This window comes from Eulemur rufifrons, chromosome 7 (genome assembly GCF_041146395.1).
Source record: "Eulemur rufifrons isolate Redbay chromosome 7, OSU_ERuf_1, whole genome shotgun sequence".
Lineage (NCBI taxonomy): Eukaryota > Metazoa > Chordata > Mammalia > Primates > Lemuridae > Eulemur > Eulemur rufifrons.
The window spans coordinates 228493412-228517799 of record NC_090989.1 but is presented as its reverse complement, the minus strand read 5'-3'; the positions used below and the strand labels follow the sequence as shown (position 1 = coordinate 228517799).

The 24388-nt window shown below is 38.5% G+C and overlaps 1 protein-coding gene across 1 annotated transcript; it reads left to right on the top strand.

Annotated features, from left to right (window-relative positions):
• Positions 1-1817: 1817 nt before the first annotated feature.
• On the top strand, positions 1818-6954 carry LOC138387251 (prorelaxin-like). The gene is made up of 2 exons (XM_069474182.1): positions 1818-2028; positions 6608-6954. Exons 1-2 carry the CDS (start codon positions 1818-1820, stop codon positions 6952-6954), a joined length of 558 nt encoding a protein of 185 aa, XP_069330283.1.
• The last annotated feature ends 17434 nt before the right edge of the window (positions 6955-24388 follow it).

The window sequence follows — 24388 nt, the reverse complement described above, 5'->3', positions numbered from 1 at the left end:
TAGTACTTGTCAGCTATATGCATGGACACACTTATTTTTTCTCTTTAAAATGGTTACTTATTTTTTCTCTTTAAAATGGTTTCTTTTTTTTTTTTTTTTAAGGAAATGCCTTAAATGCCTGAAATGCCTTTTAGTTGTGCCTATAAAGAGTGTGAATCCTGCATTTGCCTGTGACTCATAGCAGTAGGGTAAGCCCACTTCTGGCTCATGTGCTGGCCACGTTGCACTGGAAATATACATGACCACTCTCAATTTGTTTCTTCTCTCTGTAAAATGGGAAAGCGGCCACTTCACTGCACAGATGTGAGGACTCCATAAAGTCACCCAGGCAAAGTAAAACTTTAAAATGTCTCTGGAAATTTATAATTTTAATAGAGCAACTACATTGCAGGGCAGCCTTGCACATGGGTTATTTTTTCAAGGATTGTCAACCCACAAAAGTACCTTCAAACCTCAGTTTTGAGAAGCCTCTCCCAAGTTGCATATCTTAGTGAAAATCCACTTAATAATGCTGCTTCTGATCCCATAGCTTTGGTTAGGAACTCTTTGAAGAATTACACAATGCTTAGCATTTGACCAGTGCTGAGGTGGACCCTACTGAAACTAGCAAGGATCTAGAAATTAAAATTATTTTATTCCATAGCTGTTATCTATAACTAAGAGATTGTGGAGTTATTACTTTACTTCAAAGCTACCCTAACTTTCTTTACATCTCCAGTTTACCTGGTTGAGCTGAACTAATCTGAGTAGATTATGAACACAAGCAAATAAATTATTGAAAAATAAACCTATTTGTACCTAAAAGTTTACCATACATTTAGGAGAGTTTTGTTGGATTTTTTTAAAAGTTAAATTAAAAAATGTTAAATATCACCTCTTACCAAATACAGCAATCATAGAATACAGTAAAAAAAAATGTGTGTGTGTATATATATATATATATGTATAATTTTTGTAACGTGTTGCCAAAATATTCTTTTTGGGATTGTGGGATTCAACTGTTTTTTCTCTATTCTTTTTTGCTTGTTTCTCTGTGTGTGTGTGCTTTCTTCAGTTTCTAGAAATACAGTGTACAATTTCGGGTTAAAACATTCAGATAACTGGTTACAATCAAACCATCTGCCAGAGAAGTGGAAGAAAAGTCTAATGGAGAAAATGTGTTGTACATTTAAGACATACAGACCTAAAGTGGTGTTACTGGGAATTTCAATGTTTATAGCAGGATTCATATTAAAAGTCATCAGTTTTCTCTCATCAACGATTTGTTCCTTCATCCATTATATTTTTATGGATTGATATATAGACACTATACAAATTAATCAAACTATAATTTTATTTAGGTTAGAAGGTCATGCAGCAAATGTTCACACTGGCAAATGGGATTGTAAGAAAATGGATGATCTCAATTTTATTTTTGTTTATGTCATTTAATGTAATGGCCATGCCTTGCTCTATAAAAAAGGGAAGCCTTCATATATGTAAATACTTTTATGTAAGTATACAGAATGGTTTGAGGGTAAGAAAAGAGAGAGACACATAACTGTAAAAGGGCCAAGGACAGAAGGATGGGCAAATGGAGAAAAGGCGGAGAACAAGGGCCCAGGGAGAAAATTCTGTGGAGGTGGGTGAGAAAGGGGTGGAGCTGGGATCACCCATTTAAGAGCTGAGTGATAGCCCAAGGGATATAACAGTCTGGTTGAGATAGGTAGGGAAAGCAGCCGAAAGCCCAGGATAGTACACAGGCCCAGGTCAGTAGGCAACAGCTCAGTCCCTAGAGCAAGGCTGAAAAGCCCACAGCTGGAGAGACCAGGTCCAGGATGCCTCGCCTGTTCTTGTTCCACCTGCTAGGAGTCTGGCTGTTACTCAGTCAACTTTCCAGAGCAAACCGGGCCGAGTGGATGGACCAAAATATTAAATCATGCGGCCGCGAATTAGCCCGCCGCCTGATTGCCATTTGCGGCATGAGCTCCTCAGGAAGAATGGCTCTGAGCCAGAAAGAGCCTCCCCTGGGATCTGCACCAAGGGCAGGTGAGAGCTCCCGCCCCCCAGCCTTTCCACATTTCCCATTGGTTGCCCTCAGACTGCCAACCAATTGGAGCGGCCTCTGCCCGGCTCGAGACCTCATTGGCTGCCCGTGCTCAGCCCTACTCCGCTGTGCAGGATACCCGAAGTTTGGGCTCTTCCTGTGTAACGTGCTTTTAATGAAAGGGTCTCACAGGAATCTCACCAGAGGGAGAGGAAACTGGGAGAGTAGCAAACAGTCTTACCTAGAGGGCTTGGTGCCATTGCTACCTGGCAGCCAGGACGACAGGAAAGGGAGGAGGGGGAAGCCCCAGAGAAAGAGGCGCTGCCCAGAGACCCGCAGGAGGCGGCGCTCTCCTGGGCCCGGCGGGAAAGCGGGGCGGGCGATTCTTCCGGCGTGCTGGCGACAGGCGCCTGGTCCCAGCAGCTCGAATTGGGAGGAAAGGGGCAGGCCTCAGAGACCTCTGTTGGGGTCCTGGAATGGGAGACAGGAAGGACTTTAGATTTGATGACTCCCCTCCTTTGTCAAAAAGCTGAATTGTGGCCTATGCCATCGGAAAAGTATAAAAAAAAAAAGCATTCCGAAGGGGGGGAAAGTCTAGCCTCTGATCTCTTGGAACCTGATCTTGAAGTTCATTTGTGAGAGAGGGGATGGAAGAGAAAGAAAAGGCTGATAGCCTATAAGAGAAACTGAAGGGAACCAGACAAGGGAGGATCGCCCTTCAGACCCTCATAGCTGAAGACCCTATTGATGCTTTCAAGCATTTGGGAGCTGCAGTGGATTTGCTTTAAAAGGGAGATCTCAGAATTGAGTACAGCTCAAACCTGGAATACTTTAAAAAATGTATTTTTGGAAAGATAAATTGGAAGCTAGGTTAAAGTAGCAGTGGACACTTACAGAGTTACAGACTAGTCTGATGTGTAATGGGTCATATTAAATTCACAGAAGGCAAGCTCAATTATTATCAATTAAGTGTTTTATATTTCGTACCACATATGCAGTTTATGACAAACCACAGCTAAATTGTATAGCGTATATACATATGTTATACATAAATGACCTTTGTATAAAATCAGTGTGCACACTAAATACATTTACTTCTCTTTCATGAGATTTAAAGTATGATTATAAAGTTACTTTACTTTTCTACGTTGTTTGTCAGAAATAACTTTGATGCCAGTGTTTATATTATTTTTGTGTCAGATTAACAGAAGAGTACCACAGAGTCTAGTTTACTGATTCAAACTAAAGAACACCATATTGCATTGCATTTGCTTTTTAGTTCTCCTTTTCTGAATATGTAGGTACTAATACTCATATTAAAGGCAAAGATTTTGATTCATACGGAGAGAAAAATGAAAAGCATTCATAGATATTAAAGATTTTGAAAAAATGTGAATCTAATGAAAAAATGAAAATATATTAAACAAGTTACTAGAAAGAAATGCTGTTTGAAGTATATGTATACCTACTGCATTTTCATTTAACATTATACTGTGAGCAGTTTCTCACATTGTTATTCTTCAGAAACATAATTTAAAATTTCTTTATCATATTTGATGTCATAAATCTACCGTATGTATTTAAACATTCTTTGCTGAACATTTTGATTATTTCTAAATTGTTCCTGAATATAGTTTGCTAAGAACATTCTTATGGAGATATTTGGCCAAATTTATATTTCCTTAGAGGAGACTTGTGATTTTAAAGCATTTGGAAAAAAAAAAAAATTCTTACTGCTACCCAGTACATAATTTAACCAGAAGTGACCTAATGACCTAATATTGCCTGCAAGTGGGGATTAAGAGAAACGTTCACATTACTAGGTAGGAAACATTTTGGCAATATATGTTAGTATTTTGTGATTTGCATGAGTTTTCAGACCCTTACTGTTAGGTAGTTGCTATTTGCAACATTTTACTTCACAATGTATGTCCAAATAACACTCACTGCATCCCTTTTAAAAATAGTTATACTTTTAACTAGAAGAAGCCTAGGTTCATGAAATTTCAGTCCAAAATACAGTGATTAAGGGGTGTTTGTATGAATTCAGATAGATTAGAATATTTTCTTTGAGCCTAGGCTCCATAAGCTAAAGGTGTTACGAATCATGAAATATTTTAAAACAAGTTTAAAAAATATTTTTTTTTTTTTTTTTTTTTTTTTTTTACTCACCATCAAATTGGTATTAGCTGATCAACACTTAAGTGTACACATAGCAATAACATTCATCGGGTGTCAGGCAGATGGGAGGGGAGGAGGGGATGGGTATATACACACCTAATGGGTACAGTGCTCACCCTCTGGGAGATGGACACGCTTGAAGCCCTGACTTGGGTGGGGCAAGGACAATATATGTAACCTAAACATTTGTACCCCATAATATGTGAAATAAGCTCAGACTCGGGGGGATGGGGAGGCATGGGCAATGTATATAGCCTGATCTTTTGTACCCCCTTGATGAGCTGAAAAACAAACAAAAAAGAAAAAAAAAAAAAAGAAAAAAAAAAAAAAAAAAAAAAGACGCTAGGGGATAAAAGCATAAAAGCCTTCAAAGATCCTGACACCTCCCCAAGGGAGTACACCCTCTGCTTAAGCATAAGTCTCTAGTTTGATATTCTGAAATGACTTACAGATCAAGCCATAATCAGACATAAGACTACTTGAACCACATTATTTTGGCTCTCACTGAGCTTTCTTTTCCACTGAACAATTCAGCATTATGTTAACAGTCTATGTTTTTGTGTTTTATTTTGTTTTAAATATAATATTATATTTTGATGTGATATAAAAGGTTTAATGACTTTCATTCTAAGATATTTTCCTTTTTTTATATTCTTGTTATTTCACATAAAAAATATTTTTAACAAAAGACTCCAAAATGCACAGCCTACAAATAAACTTAAACTATAACTGTTTTGGCTGATTCATTAATTGGCTTTTAGTGTATAGAAAATTACCATCAGCTTTTCTCAGCATTCGATAAGGTGCCAACTAAAAAAAGTTTAAGTTAAAGCAAGGAGAGGTTTTTATGAGGATGTTGAGTTAAACATAGGATATCTTAGTGAAAGAAAATGCCAAAACTGCTGACATACCTAAAAATGGTATAAATTCTTATCTGTCATTGCCAGTTTAGAACTCAATGGAGGGGGAGCAATAGGAGGAAAGGCAAAATGGTACAGTATTGGTTTTTCTTTTTACTTCTGTGTAACTCCAACTGTTGATATTTGTTGTTGGCTAAAAGGAGAACAACTGAGACTCTTACTACAGAACTCTTAGGAAGTGGATTAGTCCCAGGACCACCTCTGCCTGGGTGAAACTAAACTCCATGGTTTTCTCTGATCAGTAGATATCAGTGGTTAACCAGGCATCCACACTTAGATTTATATCTCTTGGTCTCTTTCCTTCCATTATTTCAAGAGTAATGCCTTATTAATAAGCTGAAGAACAGTTTTGCTGTCCATGAAGAAGAGCAGCAAGGACTGATCCAGGTTTACACTATAATTTAAAATTCATCAATGTTTCTAATTTCTTTGTGTGCTAAAACTCTCAAGTTGTATAAATGGGATAGTTAAGGTTAGGAGAGAGTTTGTGTGACTGAAAGTTTTTTGAGGGCAGAAAACATGTTTTCTTTTTATTTATAACTCCTGAATGGCCGTGCCAGAAACATGGAAACAATTAATGAATGTTCAACTGAACTGAATGAGTGTAGAGAAGGAAAACGTCAGCTGGCTCCAGCAGGTTCCCAACCCAAGTTCCAACCTTCACATTTGACCAGCCTGGCTTGCTGTGTGTAAGAACAGGGTCCCTTCCTGGAGGACACACAGATCTTGCATAGTGTGTGATCCACAGCATTGGAACAAACGACATACAGAATACATTAGTCAATACATACACACCACGGCACATACTAATTTCTTCTTAAAGTTAATGATGTTTTGTTAGTGTTCTTTTAGCCCATTTTGTCTTTAATAAAAGTACTATTGATTTGAAGTAAATACTCTAGGGAAGAGAAATTTTTAAATAGATGTTTGAAGGATGTCAGAGACTTGTATTCCCTGCTGATTAGATCAGGGCTGTTGGAAATTCTGCTTTTTTAACTTTATCCTGAAGCAGTAACCTGCCACTGTGAAACATTTGATAGCTTAAAATAATTAATGTCATTTTCAGGGGGTTACTGTCATAACTGAGAAGTTGCTTAGCAATGGAAGAAAATTTGTCAGGTTAGGAAAAATTCATCTGTAGTCAAACCGAGCGTTTCAGTGACAAACATGACTTCAGAAAGACGAGAGATTAATCTCAGGAAGAGTCAAAAGAACTATGATAAAAGCAATAAGGAGATCAAGAAGAGAGATGATGAGGGGCTAATGGAGTAAAGCAGAACCTTGATAATATTGCAGTACCTTAAGCTGTCCAACTGTAAGTAAGCTGTTTAGATATTCAGATGCTTGCTGATTTTGTTTCAGTGTTTAATGATATTGGGAAAATGCTTTCCTTTTTGCCTCTGAAAACATTTGTAGTTTTTCTGAATGCTCCTTGACATGAATGTTTCTCTCACACCTTTTTTTTTTTTTAACTTAACAGAAATTGTGCCATCCTTCATCCACGATGATGCAGAAACTGTAAATATGATGTCGGAATTCATTGCTAATTTGCCACAGGAGCTGAAGGCAACACCTTCTGAGAGGCAGCCATCATTATCAGAGCTACAACAATATCTGCCTACAGTAAAGGATTCAAACATTGGCTTTGAAGAATTTAAGAAAATTATTCATAATAGAGAAAGTGAAGCAGATGACGATAGTCTTTCAGAATTAAAATACTTAGGCTTGGCTACTCATACCCGAAAAAAGAGAGATTCCTCTATGTCACTATTTGAGAAATGTTGCCACATTGGTTGTACTGGAAAATCTCTTTCTCAGTTATGCTGAAATGAAGCTAATTGTGTATATCTCATCTAATGTTCACATGTATTCTTGTGACATTTTCACTGATGTCTCTGTCAGATCCCACTGAGTCTTTGAATATGAGAAATCTTTATATTGGGATTTTTCATTTGGCGAATAAGAAAATATTCTTGTATGATTGTAGTTTCTCTTAATAACACTCTTTATGCTGAAAAGTCTTTTTGTCTTTTTTATTAACAGTATGAATACATTATTGCTTTTTAATGCTGTTAACTTAAAATCATAGTAAAATATGTATCACTTTAACCATGCGTAATAACAATACGATGCCCAATGCCAGTTAAATAAAATGAACCAAAATGTTTTTATTTAAATTAACTCTTGCATAGGATATACAGAAAGCCATAAAACTTGGACTTTCCTAAAAGATTTTAGGTTTTTATGTCATACTGAACTAGTCATTGCAAACAATCAGATTGGAAACTAAATCAATTTAATTTAGTTGAAGCCATATAAATTCAATTATTTTTCAAACTAGGTTTCTACTCTTAGCTCTAGCTTCTAAGAAACTAAAAATCAATTGTGTTTTTAGGAGAAAATTGAGTAGACATATATAGAAGAGAACAAACAATTCAGTGTCATATAATACAGAAGAACTAGTTTAGTAAGGGAACATACTTTATGTTCATTATTTTAGAATTTACAAACTATTTCTGTAAGAAAAATAACTGAAATGGTGTGAAAACTTGTTAGAAAATTAAATTGACATAGCTATCAACTTAGTATTTAGCTAGTTTCTTCAGCTTATATACCCATGCATTTTCACCATCATTTATATTACTAGAAGAATGCACTTAAATGGCAAGTTACTCTTCTCCATCAAATGTCTGTAAACAGAATTTTAAGGGATTAAGACAGCAATTCCCTTATTTCAAATTCCCATATACGACTAATCATAACCAAACTCCACTAAGTCATTATCAAGACCTCATAAATGATTGTAAAACCTCAGAGAATGTAAGTCACTTTGGATAGAGCCAGGAAAAGTGCTGTCTGAAAAAAGTCAAACCACCCTATCAAAAAGTGGGCAAAGGACATGAACAGAAATTTTTCAAAAGAAGATACACTAATGGCCAACAAACATTTGAGAAAATTCTCAACATCTCTCTAATCATCAGGGAAATGCAAATCAACACCACAATGAGATATCACTTATCTCCTGTGAGAATGGCCTTTATCAAAAAGTTCCAAAACAATAAATGTTAGTGCGGATGCAGAGAGATAGGAACACTCCTACACTGCTGGTGGGACTGCAAGCTAGTACAACCTCTGTGGAAAGCAATATAGAGATACCTCAAAGAAATACAAGTAGAACTACCATTTGATCCAGCAATCCCATCACTGGGCAGCTACCCAAAAGAACAAAAGACATTCTATAAAAAAGACATCTACACTAGAATGTTTATAGCAGCACAATTCACAATAGCAAAGATGTGGAAACAACCCAAGTGCCCATCAATATGTGAATTGATTAATAAAATGTGGTACATGTATACCATGGAGTTCTACTGAGCTACAAAAAACTATGGTGATATAGCACCTCTTGTGCTATCCTGGATAGAGCTGGAATCCATTCTACTAAGTGAAGTATCCCAAGAATGGAAAAACAAGCACCACATGTACTCATCATCAAATTGGTATTAACTGATCAACACTTAAGTGCACATACAGTAATATGTGCCGGGTGTTGGGCAGATGGGAGTAGGGAGGAGAGGATGGGTATATACACACCTAATAGGTGTGCAGCACACCGTCTGGGAGATGGACATGCTTGAAGCTCTGACTTGGGTGGGGCAAGGGCAATATACATAACCTAAACATTTGTGCCCCCATAATATGCTAAAATTTTAAAAAATAGCCACATAGGATTATTATGAGTATAACAGTTTTATGTTCAAGTGGGATTCTGCAGCATTAAACTCACTGTTAATCAAATTAAAAAAAAAAGCCCAAAACAATGGCTGGATATTTTCCAGATAGCCATCGTATATGTGCATAATCAAAAATATAGTTCCTGTAATTATTTCTTTTCGATCAATTAAAGATAAGAAAAATAAAAATCCTCCCTTTACCTCCACTTATTCTTTCTCTGTACTCTTCTTTCCTAATGTATTTCCAAGTTTCTGACCTGTAAAATATTTCTTATTCTGAATAACTTCTTTGAACATTTCTAGTGAGGCAGGATTACTGGCAACCAATTCCCTCAATTTTTGTTCATCTGAGAAAGTCTTTACTTCTCCACTTTTGAGGAATAATTTCACAAGTTACAATATTCTAAGTTCGTTTCTTTTTCTCTCAACACTTTAAATATTTAACCTGACTCTTTCTTGTAAGGATTCTGTGGAAAAATTGGACTTAATTTTTACCTTTGCTCCTCTGCATATTAAGATTGCTGGATTCTTGTAGGATTTTTTCTTTATCTTTGATTTTCAGTAATTTAAATATGATACGCCTAGATATAGTATTTTTGACATTTATCTAGCTTGGTTTTCTCTGAATTCCCTAGATCTCTCATTTGGTGTTTGACATTAACCTGGGGAAATTCTCAGTCATTATTGCTTCAAATATTTCTTTCATTCCTTTCATTTTTTTCTCTTCCTCTGGTATAGCAATTATGCAAAAGTTGTACTTTTTACACTTTTCCCACAGTTCCCCAATATTCTATTCTGTTCTGTTCAATGTTTTCTCTTTCTTCTTCAGTTTTCAAAGTTTCCATTGCAACATAATCAAGGTCAGAGAAACTTTCCCCTCTGTGTCCAATCTGCTAATGAGACTGTCAAAGGTATTCTTCATTTCTGTTACAGTGTTTTTATCTCTAGCATTTATTTTTTATTTTTTTCTTAGAGTTTCCATCTCTCTGCTTGTATTGCTCATCTGATCATGCATGCTGTCTATTTATCCATTAAAGCCCACAGCATATTAATCATAGATATTTTAAATTCCCAGTCCATTAATTCCAACATCATTGTTATATCCAGTTCAAGCTCTGAGGGGTGATATGTCACTTCACTGTGTGTATTTACCTTTTATAATAGTATGTGTTATAATTTTTTATAGACAGTCAGACATAAGGTACCAAGTAGAAGGAACTGTGGTAAATAGTAAGAATTGTTAAAGGTTAACGTGTAGGGGGTAGGGGAGAATTTAATAGTCGTCTGATTAGATCTTAGTGTTTAGCGAGCCTGTGCCTCTGGACTGAGAACTTCACAAGTTCTCCTCAATTATCCCCTTTTCTCTTTATGTGTGACAGGATGGATAGAGTGGGCTTGAATTGAGTATTTCCTTTCCCCAGTCTGCTAGGCTCTGGGGAAAAAAATCAGTAGTTTAGGCTATGATAAAATTATTTCTCTTGAGGGTAGTCTTTGTCAAGAGAACAGGATATTCTGGCATATTTCAAAAAGGTTACTTTTCTTCTCCTGCCAGAACAAGAGATTTTTCACAAATATTAACTGTGAAGCCTGATTCAGCTCCTAGAGTTAAAACTCAGAAAGCGAGCCAGATCTCTTGTAGCTCCGTCTTCATGGAATTTTTAATCTCAGAACTGTCCACAGGAAGCTTCCAGCAATTCACCAATTATAGTTGAAGTTTTCTACCCCAGCATTTGTTCCTGTGGAGGTTTCTGCTCAGGGATTTCTTCTTTAGTAACTCATGATTCTCGGTATTGGCCTGTAACTCTCTCCAATTTCGGTAGCAGCAGCTTGCCCTATAACCTCACTTCTGTGGTAGGTTTCAGAGTTGTTGGTTCTTCAGTTTCTCTGTCCATGTTTTTGCTTATTGTTGTAAGGAAGCAGTGACTTCTAAATGTCCAGATTGAACACTGAATCTTCAAAAATAATTTTTTAAAAAGAATTTCAATATAAAATGTAGAGACGCCTGCAAATTCATTTTGAAATAAGCAATGACTTGTTCTCCTAAGTTAGTCACCCCATAAAAATACCTTGGAAATCTCAGTTCTGAGAAGCCTCCTCAAACTGCTTGTCTTAGGGAAAACACATTCAAAATCACTGACTCCAAACAGCTATTATTAGAAGAGGTACCTGATGCTCACCATTTGATGGATGAGGATAAGGCCCTCCTCAAATTTGCAGGAATGTGGATCATAGTTTTTATTTGGAACTAAAGGTATTTACTAGTTTATTTTAAAAGGACCTTAACTTATATCACGTTTTTAGACTCCCCTGAGAGGACAGAGATTATTTGACTAGATTTTAAACACAAATAAATTAGGCTTATAAACATTGGTCCTGTTTGCATTTAAAAGTTCAGTGTACTATTTGACAGTTATCTACAGATTACACTGCCTAGAAAATCATGTTGATTTGTTTAAAGTTTTTTAAATTATTAAAAGTTCTTCTCTCATGCTCAAAACACATAGAGAATACAGGATATGGGTCATTAATGTTTTAACTATTTTGCAAGAATATATGTCACCAACATATTCTCTTTGGCTGTGCGATTTTACTGCTCTTTCCTTTACTTGGTTTGGGTCAGAATCCCAAAAGACACAATCCTGGGTACCATAATCCCAAATGTTGGCAATCCCTAAAGTCTAAATTCTTAAAGTCTAAAATTCCTAACATTTAAAACAACAAAAGTCACTATCACAGGATAGTTGCATCATGTTAAGTGAAACTATTATCTTGTTATTGTCTTTATGTGGAAATTAAGTATGGTTTAAGAAGATGCACACAGTTTACACATGGACAAGGGGAGGAGTTGTGGACATAATTTTAGGTCTCAATTTGCCTGGATTAAGAAATACCTAGAGACCTGGTACAGCATTATTTTGGGTGTATCTGTGAGGGTGTGTCCAGAGGAGATAGTGTGTGAGCCTGAGTGGACTAGATAGAGAAGCTCTGCCCTCAATGTTGGTAGGTACCATCAAATCGGCTGGGGGCCAGGAGAGAACAAATGGAAAAGGCAAATTGGTCTCTCTCTGGGAACTGAGACAGACTTTTCTTCTGCTCCTGGGATATCAGAAGTTTGACTCCACTACAGTGCATTATCACAACACTGCCTTTGTGTATTAGCATTGCGTGTGTACATAAAAACATTGAAACCTCCTCTATAAATGATGAGATGTCTTTTTTGTACATCTTCATTTAGGAAAGATAAAATTTCTTCAGACCTCAGCTCTTGAGCAACTGCATATGTGGTGACCCATCATAGTTTTTGATTGTATTTGTCAAAAAATTATGTACATTGTGGTATTTCAGATAATCAAGGTTATAAACCTGGGTGCACACAATTACCAATCATGGTGATGTTCATTTATACATTTCACTTTTTCACCTATTTCTCTCTGAATATCATTCATTTGTTCATCATGCAACTATCATTAGTATATCTGAGTGTTTATGCTTGCAAAAATATGTATGCTATCATTGCCTATTTTATTGTGTAAAATGGCCTATGATGTGTTCTGTCATATTTTTTATGTTTCTGAGATAAATCCCCCATTAAAAATCTAAATAAATATATTTTAAAGAATTTTAAATTATTTTTTTCAGAGTTCTATTTTTGGAATTTTGATCTTACAGGATTGTGATTTGGGAGATTTTAGGCTTTAGGGATTTTTATATTTTGGGATTTCAATAGTTGGGATTATGGTGTTTGAGATTGTATCTTTTGGGATTGTGATCAGCTCCCCCTGTACTTTTATGTGGTGTGTGCACGTGTGTGTGTATGTGTGTGTGTGTTCTCCAGCCTCTAGAGATGAATACAAACTCAAATTTAAATAATCACGTGACTGGGAATAATCAATCAATTCCCCAAAGGAGTCAAAGTAATATACAAAACTAGTAGAAATTGATAGAATCTGATTTCCCACCACTGTAAAAAGACCTCCAGTCAATGTTGCCTCAAAACTTTAGATTAACTCCAGAGGCCCCTGTATTTTCTCATCCTTGTCAGAATCTTTGGAAAGTGGATGCAATTACAAACATTTGAGTCCCTCAAGGCTAAAGATTCCAGTTTTCTACAACGGTGAATAGGAGCATGCATGACAGATTTCAAACATTATCATATGAACCTAAAATTATATTATATTAGAAAATCCATGCTTTTCACAGGACTTGGTTAAATATCATCAGTTTTCTTTCACTTACGTAGACTGTTTCTGTCCACCCATCACAATACTATGGATGGCTATTCCAGGCAGTATAGGAATCTAATCATAATCATTTAATGCTTTGAAGAAGAAATGTGAGGAGAGCTGGATGAAAAATAGAAGTTTATACAGCAAGAGTAAACTCAGATAAACTGACAGTGAGCTTACAAGTTGTATTTATGTTTGTTTTGTTCACCTATGTTTTCTGAAATGACAATGCCATCCTTTTGAATTAGAAAACAAACACAAAAAACCCATTGCAAATATTTGAGTAAGCATCAAACTTGAAAATGAGCAAAGAATAGAATAATGAGAGGATGGAAGGATGGTGAACATGTGAATTGAGAAGGAAGGGGGGGGAGGGTGAACAGGAGCTGAGAAAGGAAATTCTGTGGAGGTGAGTGAGGAAAGGGGTGGAACTAGGACCTAGGACCCTTGACTCAAGAGCTGAGTGATACAGTCTAAGGGATATAAAAGCCTGGTTGATCCAGGTAGGGGAAGCAGCCTGAAGCTAAGGTTAGGCACACAGGCACCAGACTGGTAGGCCACAGCAGCGGCTGTCCTGAGAGAAAGGCTAAAAAGCCCAGAGAGAGAAACCAGGATGTAGCTCCTGTTCTTGTTCCACCTGTTAGGAGTCTGGCTGTTGCTTAGCCAGTTCCCTAGTGAGAACACAGCATTCTTCATGAGACTTCTGCCTCAATGGTTCTGTAACAGCACAGCTGTTGGTAAGATTGGGAAGGCCTGCAAGTTATTCGAGTCAAGAAGGTCCAATGTCCGGGAGGAGCTGGCAATTGAAACTGCACCACCGTCAGGTGAGAGCTCCTGCCCATCCCCACTCCTTCGTTCCACACTTCCCGTCCGTTGTCCTCGAGTTGCCCACCAATCGGAATCGCAGTCCTCACAGCTCTGCTGGAGAATTCATTGGCTGCCCACGCTGAGTCCCCAGTGTCTGGTAAACGTCTGGGTTTTTCCTTTGTAATTTGCTTATATTGAAAATGCCTCACGAGGAAACCACCAAGGGAGGGAAAGCTGCGCGAATAGGAAATGGCCTCATTGAGGACCTTTTGGGCACCACAGTGACTGGGTGGCAAGGAGGGGTAAGCCCCAGAGGAGGTGACACTGCCCAGAGATCTGCAGGAGGAGGACGCTCTCCTGGACTATCTTGATGTTTCATTATCTTGGGGGAATGCTGTCCTTTATTAATATGAAAACCATTATAATTTTCCTGAATCTCCTTGATATGAATATTTTTTTCACCACTACCCTTCCCCCACTTTTTTAACCTAACAGAATTCCTGCGAACCGCCATCCACCAAGATGCAGATGCCTTAAATATTTTGGTGGAGTTCATTCCTAATTTTCCAGAGGAGACGAAGGCAACACTTTCTGACAGAAGTTCACTATTGAGGAACCTACAAGATTCAAGGAGCATGAGAAATATTTTCAAGGAATTGGGTGAAGTGTGTTGTAAATCACGTTGTGTCAGCAAAGCTAAGGAAAATATATGTCACTCAAAATGGTAATTATTGATTTTTATTTAATCTTCATTTTTAATCTTGATTATGCCTTCACTGAATAAATAACATGAAAAATCTTTCTTAGTGTTTGTGTTTTTATTTTTCTGTAAGAAAAAGACTTCCTAGGACTGCAATTTGTGTCAAAAGGTAAACATTTTTCATAAAGGAGTTATTCTATCTTTTTTTGTAATGGCATAATGATATCAGTTCTTAAATCTTGTAACTTTAAAATGATTATAAAGTCTTTATCACATTAGCCAACCTAATGAACTTTTACACTTCCTAAATCCAAGTACATAAAGACAACAAAATTTGTTCATGGACCTTCAGTTTAGGCGATATGAACATAAAACCACAAAACTTGCAATTTTTTACTTGAATCAAAGTGGGCATACTTTGTATTATTGACATATTCTTTGCAAACAATAAAACTGGACACAAAATCTTTTCTATTTTCTTTTTTTTGTTCCCAAATAAGCTCAATTGTTCTTCAAACTAGAGTTCTTTCATGCTTCTAAGAGATGTAAATATTTTTAAATGACAAAATGAGTACCTCTAAGACATTTTTTCTGTGTGTAACAGGCACAAATTTATAAGCACAGTCTCTGATGTGCAAGAAATATCCTCCTCCTTCATTTTTCACAAATGAACAGAAACCGAACTCTGTCACTGGGGAGGAAATTTATTCTGCTGAGAAGTTTGCTGTTTAGTCTGATGGGATTTCCTCTATATGTGATTATGCTTTTTTCTGTGCCTGCTTTAAATTTCTTCTTTCACGTTGACTTTACACAGTCTGATGACCATATGCCTTGTGAAGTCCATCTTGAGCTATCTCCCTGGTGTTCACTCAGCCTTATGTATCTTGATGTCTAAATCGCTTGTAAGACCAGGGAAGTTGTCCTCAATTATTCCTTCAAATAAGTTTTACACATTTTTCACTTTTTCTTCTTCACCCTCAGGAATACCTATGACTCATAGATTTGGACACTTTACATAAGGCCATATTTCTCAAAAGCTTTGTTCATTTTGTATAATGCTTATTTTTATTGTTGTCTGACCAGATTAATTCAAAAGACCTGTCTTCAAACTCTGGAATTTTTTCTTTACTTGGTCTATTCTATAGTTTGAACTTTTAATTGCATTTTCTAATTTCTTCAATGAGCCTTTTCTTCCCCCAGAAATTCTACTTGGAAGTTTTAAAAATATTTATCTCCTTAGTAATTTTTTTGTTAATAACCTGAATTATTTTGGTTTCTTTGTATTGATTTTCAACTTTATCTTAAATCTCATTGAGCTTCCTAAAATTCACACATTAAATTTTTTATCTGTCATTTCGGAAGTTTCATTTTGGTTGGGATCCATTGCTAAAAAGTTGGTGTGCTCCTTTGGAAGGGGGTCTTATAGAGTTTTTTTTTTTTTTTTTTAATAGCCAGAGTTATTATGTTCATTCTATCTCATCAGGAGAAGCTGGCACTTCCTACTTTTGAATTTACCTTTGTTTGAATCAGACTTGTTTTTCCTGTTAAGGATGTGATTATAGCATGTGTTGGGTAGAGATGTTTTGCTTTGCCTATGGGTGCTTTCAGGGGGGCAAGGTTCTGTATGAATGCCTTGGTTATAGGTGGTCATATTGTGGTGGTTTTCATAAACGCAGGTTATTTGTAGGTTGTAGTGGCATTATACTAGGCATGTGAGCAGGTTCCCTGCTTTCGGCGGTGAAGGGGAGCTTGAGGTGTCCAGAAGCTTATCTGGTTCCCCAGTCTGGTGCACTTCTATCACCCTGAATTATCATACATCCGGTCATACAGTTTGCTATCCAGGCTAGTAGGTGGTGCGGTACAGTGTCAGCAAATGTTGTAATGAGCTGTGCAGGTTTAACCTCCTGACCAGTAGGTGCCGCTCGCAGAAGAAAGCCAGTTACAGTGACGTTTATGGAATTTATGCTTGGCCTAAGTTAATTAGGAAAAATACCCAGAAGTCTCAGGCATGAGTGGGTCCTTGAAAGTCCTAAGGTTCTCCATCCGGAGTTCTGCTACCACCAAGGGGGTGGCGGCAAAGCTGAGTGGGGCTGGATTAGGCAAGCATTCATCCACACTCCGCAAAAGGGGTACAAGCACAGACTCAGGAGATGGGGGTGTCAGTTTTCAGGCTCCTGAGGCAAGCTTCTAGGGAGGCACCTCTACTGTGCCAAAGAATTTGCATGGGGAGGAGAAGTCTGGCATCAACAGTCCAGCAGGCAGAAATGGTGTTCGCTCGGCTCCCATTTTCCTGAAATGGTCAGTCTCTCTCAGACATCTGGCCACCAGCAGCAGGTCAGTGCAGGTAGGCCACTCCCAAGCAATCTGAATCAGATTGGGAAGCTTCCCCAGCTGTGAAACTCCCTACCCCGTACAGAAAGGGGGCTACCAGGCTGCACCCTTCACAGGCCATTCCTGGGAAGGTGGGGGCACTCCACTCATGCAGCAGCACAAACCAAATGCCACACTCTCCTCACAGTTATGACTGTGGGGACTCCTTCCCCACCCAGAGATCAGGTCACACATCTCATCCCCATGCCCATAAACAACATGATTGAGTCCTAGAGGATGGGACCAAGCCAGCAGGCCTGTCCTTAGGCTCCCTGAATTCAAGCGCTGTGATAGGAAGGAATAGGCAGGTCCCAGGCTGTGAGCAGAACACACAGGCAGGTCAAAGGCTGTTGCACTACGGGCCTTCCCCCCGAGAGGGCACGCTCCCCTTTCATGGCAGTTGCCAGGCACGTAGCTCTGGGTGAGGCTGACAGGTATGGGGCATGTGATCCAATGCCACTTGTTCATTAAAAGCCCTGAAGCTGCAGCAGCACAGCACGTTTTGGGGGTGCCTGAGAGCACCTGGTTTCCCTTCTTTCTCCCTGGCCCAATATCCTCTAATGGCAGCAACAGCCTCAGGGCAGGGCTCACGGCCTTGGCGGATAGGATCCCAGAATGGCTCCATGTAGCAGCTTCCCAGTGTTCAGAAGCCTGTGGAACCCCACGTGTTTCAAGCAGTACCACTGCATGATCTCCGGGCAGCTTCCTATGACAGTCTAGATGACTGTGGTGGTCAAAGAACTGTTCTGTAGCTAGGATTTTAAAGGTCCATGGTGGGAATTTGGAGCCCCGGTAGTCTCTCACTTACCCCTCCATGGGTTCAGGTCTCAGAGCACTTAAGGCCCTCAGCAACCCTAAGCAGGCAACCCCATTACTCTACATTCACCCTCAGTGTCTTCTGTTGCCTCTCTGTTATGTTCCAGTGTTCTATCCCAGATCTATTTAAAGTGTATTTTCTTGATATTTTGCTTCTTTGCCAAGGAAAAGATATGCACCTGCTCCATCTAGTTAGCCATCTTGCCAAAATCTCAATCATAGTTTCTTTAAATTCCCAGTTGTTAAATTCAAATTTCTTGCCATATCTGGGTTAAGTTCCAGTGGGTGCTATGTCACTTCAACTGTGATGAAAACCCTGTGCACAAATTACAACACACAAAGTATGCAGTAAATTGATCATACGAATACAAATGTTTATCCATGAACGTGCATTACCAATATGTTTTCTCTGGGACTGTTGAATTCTGCTTTCTTCTTGGCTTTGGTTTTGTGTGTGTGTGCATATGTGTGTGGGTAGGTGGGTGGGTGTGTGTGTCCTCCAGATTCTGGAGATATTAATTACAATTTAAAATTAAAATGTTCAGATAACTGGTAACAATTTGCCAATCACACAGAGGAGTCCAAAAGAAGAAATCACTAGAAAGATAGAGACTGATTTTCTGCCACTGTAAGAAGACCTCCAAAGGGTGCTCTCCCAAGACTTAAGAGTCAACCCTGGAAGGTTCTTGTGTTTTCTCATCCTTACCAGTACCCATGGAGGGCAGATGTAAGTACACACCTTTGAAGTCCCCTGTAAGCTTAAGATTCCAGTTTTCTGCAGGTTGTGAATGGCAAAGGGCCTTGTAAACTTTAAACACTATTATACAAGCTTAAAGCGATGTTATTGAAATTTTAATAATGTTCACAGGATTTGGTTTAAGCATCATCAGTTTTCTTTCTCTTTTGAACAATTGCTCCCTCCACTCATAGTAATACTACGGATGGATACACAAGGCAACAATATAGAAATCAATCTAATTTTTATCTTTTAATGTGTTGAAGAAGAAATACAAATAAACGCCGGGGAAGTTAGGCAGAATGTTAACATTACATGACAAATAGAAAACCTCCAGCTGCTGAGCTTACAGGTCAGTTTTATTTATATTTTACCTAAGCAAATGACATTAAAAAATTACCGGTATTTTAGTAAGCGTAATAGTAGTGGAAGAGGAAAGGAAAGACAAAAGAAGTGGAAAATTCAAGCTTAAAACAAGCAAAGTGTAGAAGAACATTGAAAGCAAAGAGGGATGTGGAATGTGTGGAGGGCAAGTAGGGAGGGTGAGTAAGTGCTGAAGGAAGAAGCTCCTGATAGATGGGTGGGAAAGGGGTGGGGCTGGGACCATTGCCTCAAGTGCTGAATGATAGCCCTACTGACATAAAAGCCTGGTGGAGACACTCAGAAAGCAGTCTGGAGCCCAGGAGAGACAGAAGTACAATCTGGTAGGCAACAGCAGCGACAGTCCCTAGAGAAAGGTTGAAACGCCCAGAACGGGAGAGACTAGGTCCAGGATGCCCAGCCTATTCTGGTCGCAGCTGCCGGTGATCTGGCTGATGCTGAGCCAACTCCCCAGAGAAAGCCCAGCAAAGTGGGTGAGAGAAGCAGAGGTGTCATCTATGGAGGCCTTCGGACACGACTTCCTGTTTGCTTGTAACTCACCCTACCATAACCAGAAGAAGCGGCTGCTGGAATCTGGGCCTCTCACAGGCAAGAGCCCCCTCAAATCAGCCTTTCCACATCCCACTGGTTTGGGCTTTTCTTTTGTAATGTGCTTTTACTCGAAGCAACTCATCAGGAATATCACCAGGAGGTGTGGGCGGGTAGCTGCTGGCATAGCAAACAGCCTCACCTGAGAGGCTTTTAATGCCCTTCCCACCTGGCACCTGGGGCTACAGAGTGGGGAGAACAGGGAAGCCTTAGAGGCAGTGACTCTGCCAAAACACCGTCAAGAGGCAGAGCTTACTCACAGACCGCACAGAAAGCTAGGCAGTCCGGAAAGTAGGTGAGTGTGGGCAAGAGGGCTCCTGAACTGGGCATCTGGAATTGGGAGGAAAGGGGGCAAACAATGAGTAACGTAGGTTTAATGATTTCCTCCTCTGTCTTTAAGCTGGGCAATGGTCTATGCCACTGGAAACACCCTCTTTGAAAAAATTTTTAACGCACCCCAAAGAGGGCACCCTGCCCCCATGTAATTGAATCAGGTCTTGTGGTGTGTTGAGAGAGAGAATATGGAAGAGGAAGAAAGGTGCCTGGGTGACTAGAGAGCAAATTGAAGGGGACCACAGACAAGGGAAGAGCGCCCTTCAGACCATCATAGCTGAAGATGTGATTAACACTTTCAACATTTAAAGCTGCAATAGATTTTCTTAAAAGCGAGATTTCAGATTTGAGGATAGTTCAATTCCAGAATGGGTTTTCAACTTTTCCAAGTCATAGGGTATTCCTAAAGATAAATTGCAAGCTAATTTAAAACTAGCAAGGGCAGCTAGAGGCTATTTCTATTCAGTCTAATGGGTCATATTAAATTCTGAAAAGCCAATATAAATTACCCATCATTGTTTTATATTTAGTATAAATGACATAGGTTTTGAAAGGCAATGTGTGAGTCCAGAGCGTCTTGTAAGATATATATATATATAATATAAATATTAAACCATGAAATGACCTCTATATAAAGTCATTGTGACAGTAAACACACTTTGATTTCATGTGATTTATATAATGATTTCAAAGCTATTTACTTTTCCTACAGTGTGGTCAGAGTTTGTTTTATTTGACTATAAAAGAAGGGAAGAATATCACAGAGTCAAAAAAAATTTGAATGTAAACTATGGAAGAGCAGGTTGTACTATAATTTGTGTTTAAATTTTACTCTTTTTCTGAGTAAGTGAAAATGCTCATTTAAGGACTTTAAAAAATGTATATAAATTTAATAAAAATGGAAAGTAGTCGTGGGTAACCTATGTTAATATTTGGTGTATGTACAAACATAGATTGATGTACAGATTTAAATATATGAATCTATTGCAAAAATTTGTGATTATTAAAAAAGTCCCTATTCCTATCCAATACATAATGCAATTGAAAGTTATCCATCAAAACACTGTCAGGGAGAGTCAAAAGTGCTATGGTGTGAGCATTTATTTACTTGTTTTTATTTTTTAAATTTAAGGAGTACAAATATAATTTTGTTACATGGATATGTTGCCTAGTGTTGAAGTCTGAGCTTTTAGTACATCTATCACCCAAATAAAGTACAGGGTGAGGGTCATAAGAAGAGTCCACAGAAGGGGCAGGGCATCAGCAGATCCTTGTTAATGTCATAGTACCTCAAGGTGCCCAACCCCAAGTGTGCTAAGTTGTTTAGATGTCAGGACAATTGCTGACTCTGTTTAAAATTTAATTATATTGAGGCAATGGTTACATCGTGGTCTAGGCAAATATAATTTTTCTGATCCTCTTTTACATGAATATTTTTCCTCACCTCCCAACTTTTTTTTTTTTTTTTTATTTCACAGAAATGATGTTATCCACCATCAACAAGGATGAAGGAAACTTCAATATGAGGTCAGAATTTATTCCTAATTTATCACAGGAGCTGAAGGCAATACTGTCTGAGGGATATCCACCATTGAAAAAGATACTACATTCCTGACTAACGAGAGATGATGAAGATCCTAGTATGAAGCAGTTATGCTGTGAAGTAGTTTGTGAACATGGAGCTACATATACAATATGTTCAAAGTAGAATAATTGTGGACTTCTTACCCACCATCATGTGTATTTCATAACAAATTCACCGATGTTCCAATTCAATCACCATTGATTATAGGCCATGAGAAATCATTATTTATATTTATGTATCTCACCTGCTCTGTAATAATATAGTCTATGATCATACTTTTTCCTGAACATTAATCCTTTTTCTGCTGAAAATATCTTTGTCTTTTTCATTAAAGGTATAATTACATCAATTGCTTTTTTTAAATTTCAGCATATTATGGGGATACAAATGTTTAGGTTACATATATTGCCCCTGCCCGCCCCAGTCAGAGCTTCAAGCGTGTCCATCCCCCAGACGGTGAGCATTGCACTCATTAGGTGTATATACCCATCCCCTCCTCCCCACTCCCATCTGCCCGTCACCTGATGAATGCTATTCCTATAGGTGCACTTAGGTGTTGATCAGTTAAAACCAATTTGTACATCAATTGCTTTTGACTCTTACTAACTTTATAATCATAAAAGCTGTATCACTTTTACCAACATAATTTTTATACACACCTAAAGCCTAGTGCCTATAAAAGTTATAAAATTTTTAATTGATTGTGTCAACAAAGACTGTATAAACACAAAACCATACAGGTTGCAATTTTCTACTTGAGTTGAAGTGTGGGTTTTTTGGTATTAGTGAAATATTACTTGAAAACAGTTTGAATTGATAATAAAGAAATTAGAATTTTAGTGCCCAAATGAACTCAACTGTTTCACTAGTAAGGTTTCTTTTATGCTTAAATAATTTTAAACGACATAAATAATCATACAGATAGTCCTACTCATATTCACACAGACAGATTTCTCAATATTTCCCTTTTCTAAAATAGAATCCAAGACTGAGAGCAGCTGCTTGCTCTAGTTTAACACTAAAACTGAAGAGTGTAAAAAAGAACTAAATGAGTGATTTGGTGGTGGGAGGGAATAGGTATGATTACTCTGGGGTCACCCCACAGCCATCTCGAAAGCCCTGTTGCTCTGGGCCTTTGCCCAATACAGACTCTCCCCCTCCGTCTGGGTCCCCCATCCACAAATCCACAATCCTCTGTGGATTGCTCTTTTACCCATAGTGATGACTCCAGTTCCCTCATCAGAGAGGTGAATCACCCTGAGGTTGGTCCTTTTGTTGCATCTCTGACCTCACTTCTGTGTCTTGCAGGACCTTTAATCATAGTAGAGGCACTGCCTTTTTCTAATTCTACTAACCTCAGCACATTGTGCATTTTTCACTCTGTAGCCAGGTTCCATTGTTCCATCATCCCCCAAGACCCAGGTAAAGGAGTGTATTCTTTCAAGCATCTTGTGCCATCCTGTCTGGGTTTCTCCTCAGGGTCTATTATGGATTGAATTGTGATCCAAAAGACATACTTTGAAATCTTCAACACCTGTATCTCAGAATGGGACCTTTATGGGCATACAGTGTGGTTACAGATGTTATTAGTTAACATAAGATGAGGTCATAGTGTAAGAGGGTTGGCCCTACATCCAATAGGACTTGTGTCTTTAAACAAAGACTATGTGAAGACAAAAGAGCAGAGAACACCTTGTGTAAAGGGGGACAGCACTGAAGAGGTGCAGCTGCAACCAAGAAATTCTTGGTCTCATTAGACCTTGGTATTTGGTCTCATTCACCATCCCTAGCCTGTTTCAAGCAGGCTGATTGGGCCTTGGTTTTTGCCTGGCTTGCTATTGATAGGACATTGGTCATGAAATATAAAAGAACAACAGATTTGATCTCAAATCAAAATGAGTTTTTCTAAGAACCCCTGGGCAACCCTGAGCGTATGCAGTGGAAGCTGGAAGCTGGAAGATGGTAAAGATAGACGGCCATGAGCAAGAGAATTGAAGAAAGGGCTGCAGAACCTCAGAGGCCATCAGCTACCTTCCATAAAGCCAGCAAGAGTGCTATGTGAAATGGAGATTCCAACCCACAAGGCTGAGGGCAATGCCCCGCAAACTTAATGCCAGGACAAGACAATCCTGCCCCAGGAGTAGAAGGCAGCCCAAAACACTGAGGCCTAGCCCCTGTCCCTGATCCCCTCCTCTACAAAATCCCTGGAGGCAGGATTTTTGGGATCAGTGTCTGCATTCACTGCCCTTGTCAAATGACTGGGTTTTAATTTGTACTAATATAATCTTTGGTAAAGCATTTCGTGCAAACACGGAAACAGTAAAAAGTCTATAAAATATCTAATGCTCATGCTACTTTAAGTATCTCCAAAACCCTCAAAAGAAGTCGATGACTGTAAGCTTAATTTATTTCTCTTGTAAAAATTTCCTCTGTATATTTGTTAGGATCATGTTCTCTGTAAATAACAGAAAACTCCTACACGGTGGCTTATGAGTGCCTAAGGGGCAAACATTCACCCTGGTTCGGCATGTGAATGATGCCAGCAGGCTGCTCCCGCCCTCCCAGGCAGCTGTGCCCACACATAGGCCTTCCTCCTCATGCTCCCCACTCAGTGCCCAAGATGGCTGCTTCATCCAAAGGGGCTCAGTGTGCATTTCAGGCAAGAAAAGAAGGGGAAACCAAAAATATTTAGTGCCTGGATCAAGAAAGCAAGTGCTGATAGAAAAAACAACAACAAGAAATGCCAATGAAAAATTCTATAGCCCAAAAAACTGTTCATCAAATATGAGAGAGAAATTCAGGTATCCCACATAAGCAAAAGTTGAGGGAGTTCATTCCTACTTGCAGTCCTGACCAATAAGAAAGGAAAAAGGACAGATCATATGATGGGACCCAAAATAAGTCCTAAGAAATTTAAGAAGATTGAAATCATATGAAGTATCTTTTTCCACCACAAATTAGAAATCAGTAATCTTGGATAATTTA

Bases quoted from the DNA above. Each gene is read 5' to 3' on its own strand.
- LOC138387251 (XM_069474182.1), top strand. From the start codon at position 1,818: ATGCCTCGCCTGTTCTTGTTCCACCTGCTAGGAGTCTGGCTGTTACTC. The intron at 2,029-6,607 runs GTGAGAGCTCCC...TTAACTTAACAG, and splicing joins GGGATCTGCACCAAGGGCAG to AAATTGTGCCATCCTTCATC.